This window comes from Orycteropus afer, unplaced genomic scaffold, assembly GCF_000298275.1.
Source record: "Orycteropus afer afer isolate SDZICR_OR568_19922 unplaced genomic scaffold, OryAfe1.0 scaffold00099, whole genome shotgun sequence".
Taxonomy (NCBI): domain Eukaryota; kingdom Metazoa; phylum Chordata; class Mammalia; order Tubulidentata; family Orycteropodidae; genus Orycteropus; species Orycteropus afer.
In genome coordinates, this window is record NW_006921686.1 from 1,382,712 (window position 1) to 1,387,796 (window position 5,085).

Genomic DNA, 5,085 nt, shown 5'->3' on the forward strand with positions numbered 1-5,085 from the left:
TGGATGGGTGGGTGGGTGAGAGGATGGATGGGTGGGGGATGGATGGATGGATGGATGAGTGGATGGATGGATGCATGGATGGGAGGGTGGGTGGATGGATGGGTGGGTGGATCGATGAGTGGCTGGATGGGAGGGTGGCTGGATGGGAGGGTGGATGGATGGATGAGTGGGTGGATGGGTGGATGGGTGGGTGGATGGGTGGATGGGTGGGTGGATGGGTGGATGAATGATCTACCAAGAGTATGTGCTGACAGTGAACATAATATCACTGAACGGCACTTGTGAAAGGCGCCCTGGTGGCCCAGTGGTTAGGTGCCACTGAAAGGTCAGTGGTTTGAACCCAGCAGCTGTTTCTCAGGAGAAACATGAGGCCGTTTGCTCTTGTAAAGATGACGGATTTGGGAACCCTCTGAGGCAGCTCTACTCTGTACTTTAGGGGTGCGGTGAGTCAGAATCAACCCAATGAAAATGGGCTTTTGGGCTTGGGTACGTGTGAATTGTTGAAATGTCACATGTCTTGTTACATATTTGTTGTGTTGTCTGTTGTTGAGTCGGTTCCAACTCAGCACGCCTCGTGACAGAGTCGACCTGTCCGAAGCATTTCCTAGGCTGGCATCGTTACGGGAGCAAACTGCCAGCTCTTTCTCCCATGGAGTGGCTGGTGGGTTTCAACTACCAGCCTTTTTGAATTAGCTGCCGAGCACTTCACCACCGTGCCCCCAGGGCTCCTTACCTAAGTATCACCGCAGCTTCGGGGGAGGAAAAGAGCACGTGCTGAGCGCCCACCCGGGGAACGGCATCGAATGTTTGAAAGGTGGTGAAGGGGCTGGAGTCGGAGCAGTGTCCCCGTCCTGCCCGCCGTAACACCCCGCCCCCTTCCAGGATGGCGCTGAAGGAGCGGAACGGAGTGGTGCCCGAGAGCGAGTCTCCGGTGAAGAGGCCGGCGAGGAAGGTGCCCCGCGTCCTGGGCAGCGAAGGGGAGGAGGACGACGACAGCACCCTCACGTCCCTCCAAGGCCAGGTGGGCCCCGGTCCCTGACCCTTTTTACTGAAGACATGGAGGAGACTGTCTTTCCCCTTAGCCTGAGCTACCAAGTGCAGCAGCTGCCCTGGAAGATTCTGGAGACGTCTCCCGGCTGTGCCCTGGAGCAGACAGTGTGGGCTCCCAGGCCCTCACCCCGTCTCTGTCTGGGCGCTGGGGTGGGCACTTGGCTCCTAGGCCTTGCTGGCCTCACCTGGCATTCAACCCATAGGGTGGCTGTGAGAATGGAATGGGTCAGTTCATATACAGATCTTACGATAATGCCGGATACGGCGTACCGCTCACTGCCATAGAGTTGATTCAACTACTAGTGACACCATAGGACAGAGCACAATTGCCCAGAGGGTTTCCGAGGCAAAGCCCAAACCACACCCACTGCCCTGGAGTCGATTCTGACTCACAGCGCCCCTAGAGGACAGAGTGGAACTGCACCACAGGGTTTCCAAGGCTGTCAGTCTTTACAGAAGCGGACTGCCTTATCTTTGTCCCGTGGAGTGGCTGGTGGGTTCAAGCTGCTGATCTTTCAGCTAGCGGTTGAGCACTTAACCACTGCACCATCAGGACTCCTTATAACTGGCACAGGGCGCTATAAGAATTGGTATCAGTCACTGAAACCAAGACCCAAATAACTTGCTTGCTTAGCAAGCAAGATAAGGGATTTGACTGCTCACCAGAAGGCTGGTGGATCAAACTCATCAGCCACTCCCTGGGAGGAAGACTGAGCAGTCTGCTTGCCTAGAGATACCACCTCAGAAACCTAAAGAGGGGTCATTGTGAGTTGAAATTGAGCCCATGGCAGTGAGTTGGGTTTTTCTTTTGGTCTGATGAGCAGGAAAGTCCAGGACTGGTCAGTGTGGCAGCCTCACGGTGTCAGGGTCCAGACTGCTTCCGCACTGCTGCTCTGCCAGCCCTGGACACGCGGTCTGAGGCCGCTGTTCCTGGACACGCGGTCTGAGGCCGCTGTTCCTGGACACGCGGTCTGAGGCCGCTGTTCCTGGACACGCGGTCTGAGTGGCCCGAGGCCGCTGTTCCCGGCCACACTCAGCTCGCAGGAGGAGGGGGGCCCTCCACGTGCCTCTGAGTAGATGTTATGTGGACCACCGGGACTTACTGGGGGTACAAACAGTTAACATATTCAGCTTCTGACTGAAAGATTGGAGGTTCTCCTCCACCCTGAGGCACCCTGGAAGAAAGACCTGGCACTCAACTTCTCAAAAAGCAGCCATTGAAAACCTTGAGGAGCACATTCTACTCTGAGGCACAGGGGTCACTATGAGTTAGAATTAATTCAATGGCAAATGGTGATTTGAACCAAGGGTTAGTATATCTTTTCCTCTTAATGTTCTATTGGCTGGAACTGTGGCTCATGACTATACTTGGCTGCAAAGGAGGCTGGGAAATGTAGTCCTGAGGCTTATGCCCACACCTAGTTGCAGAAAAGTCTACTCTTGAGGGTCGTGATCATACTTAGCTGCGGGAGGGTCTGGGAAATGTAGCTCTGAGGCCCTTGACCACACCTGGCTGCAGGGGAATCTGGGAAATGTAGTTTTTAGTTGGGCCATCATATGCCAGCTAAAATCACACAGAGGACTGTTGCTGGGGTCCGTGATGGAGAAGATCTGGACCCATGAAGCTATGCAGGAGAACGGGTGGTGGTCCGGGTGAGGGGGGAGAGGGCGGAGCCGAGGCTGGGGCCACGGGGACAGAAGGACGGGGCAGAGAGAAATTTATAGCATCCCCATCTCCTCTCGACTGTTTGGAATGATACGGTCGGATGACCTGTCCTCCCTCACTCCCTAAAATCACCTTCTCGCTCCTTCCAGAAGCCTGCTCCAGACCCCCTGCCAGCCTCTCCTCCCAGTCCTGCCACGTCTCCGGAGAGCAGCCCTTCCCCCTCGGACACCTGTCCCACGGACGTCTCCCCGTCGGGGATCCCGAAGCGTCGCACAGGTGAGGACCCAGGGCCCTGCCTTCTGTTGCCTGTCTCTCACTCACACGCTGTGGCCTCTGCACCAGACAGGCATTCTTAGGATGGCTCTGACCTTGGCATTGTGGTTAAGAGCTTGGCTCCACCCTGCAATGGCTGTGCAACCTTGGGCAAATTACTTACCTTCTCTGGGTTTCAGTTACTTTATCGGTGAAGCAGATGGTGACACTGGAGGATGAGGAAGTGCTGGTTCCGTGCTAGGCTTCTTGCCTTCCATGCAGGAGGCCTGGGTTCAATCCTGGCCGGTGCAGCTCGGTGCAGCCATCAGCCGTGGGTCAGTGGAGGCTTGCGTGGGCAGGTCTGAGGGGAGCTTCCTGAGTAAGACGCACTGGGAGGAAAGGGCTGGCGATACGCTTTCGACGGTGAGCGAGTCAGAACCGCAGATCACAGCAGTCGGGCACAGCCAGTCGTGGGGACACGCAGGTGGTTCAGGCTTTGCTTCTGTGAAGATTGTCAGCCTTGGAAGCTCTATGGGGCAGTTCCACCCTGTCCTCTAGGGGCGCTGTGAGTCGGAATGAACTTCACGGGCCTTGGGTTTTAAGACACTATTGGAAAAAGTAGAACTGCTTAAGTCACCTGGTGGTAATAGAGACACACTGTACAGTTTTGGGGGGAAAAGTGTTGAAAATTTTTTGTTGGTTATAGCAGTCCGTCCCCTGGCATTAGGGAAACACTTGGGCGGCACTGGGCCCCTGGGCAGGGGGTGGGGAAGGGGAGGCGGCCTTAAAGGATGTTAGGAGGCGGGCTCCCCAGGGGGTGCCTGGAGCTCATTCCGCGGGAAAGTGGTGGGGAACAGAGTGTGAGCGAGCCTTGGAATTACCCCCGAGGGGTGGCGGACCTGGCTGTTACACACCGACTGCCTTCAGCCATTGCTTGAGGGCTGCTCCCAGGACCTGCGCTCACGTGAGGCGGTGCTGCGGGCCGGCGGGGTGCATTACATCTCCATCTGCTTGGGCGGGGTTTGCAGTCTGCACACATGCGAACGAGCGAGGCACAGAGAGGTTAAGGGGTCTGCTCAAGGTTACTCAGCCAGGAAGCGCAGAGGTGAGGGTTACGGCCTGCGGGGGGCAGTGGCCGTGGGCGGTGGAGAGAGGCCGGGAGCCCAGAGCCTTCGGCGGCGCCCTCTGTGGACCGGGGTTCACTGGGGGAAACAGACCGGCCACACGGAACTCTTTTCCTTCCCAGCTCGGAAACAGCTCCCGAAACGGAAAATCCAGGACGCCCTGGAAGAGGAGAGTGAAGACCAGGACAGAGAGGTGAAGAGGAAGAAGGAGGGGCAAGGTGAGGCTTGACAAGCGGGGGGGGGGGGGGGGGGGTGCGCCAGTGCGCGTGCGCGAGGGATCTCGCCGGCCGGAAGTAGCTAGTAGCGGGTTTGGGCCCCTACTGATTTGACGCCTGCGTCCATCCTTGCATCCAAACATGTCAATCAGAATTCCACACGCCAACACGGGAACTTAGGTTACGAATCCATTCATTTGACCATATTAATTCAGTATTAATTCATATACAGTTTCCAGTTTTCTTGTCTGTGTTTACATTTATTTTATAGAAAATATTTTCCTCAAAGTGGTTTTATTGTTCTTGTGAGTTTTACCACAGAGCAGGGGTTCCCACTCTTTCTTGGTTCCTGGGTGCCCTTAAGATCTTAGTCATTTGTTGGTGGTGCCAGTTCCTAACGAAACCAGAAGAATAAACCTACTGCCTTCCTGTTGGTTCCAACTCTGATCGCCCCTAGAGGACAGAGTGGAACTGCCCCGTGGAGTTTCCAAGGCTGTCAATGTTCCCGACTGACATCTTTCCACTGCACAGTCACTGGTGCTGTCTAACTACTGACCTTTTGGTTAGCAGCCAAACGCTTTAACCACCAAACAGTTATGTCTCAACTACTGTTCATACTGTAACTACTTAGACGTTTAAGAAAATAATGCACATATACTGGAAGAAGAAATAACGTTTTTACTGCGTTCTTGTCATTGTTGCTGTCGCGCTGACTGACTCCTGGCGACTCCTGTGTGTGCCACAGTAAAGCTGCGCCCCACAGGGTTTCAGTGGGTGG

The 5,085-nt window shown here is 55.4% G+C and overlaps 1 protein-coding gene across 1 annotated transcript in view; it reads left to right on the forward strand.

Annotated features, from left to right (window-relative positions):
• The window catches only part of LIG1 (DNA ligase 1), a 79,096-nt gene that overhangs the window by 13,635 nt on the left and 60,376 nt on the right, over positions 1-5,085 (forward strand). Inside the window, 3 exon segments of the mRNA XM_042781232.1 lie at positions 883-1,021; positions 2,866-2,992; positions 4,215-4,310. Coding sequence (XP_042637166.1) covers positions 883-1,021; positions 2,866-2,992; positions 4,215-4,310 — 362 coding nt within the window.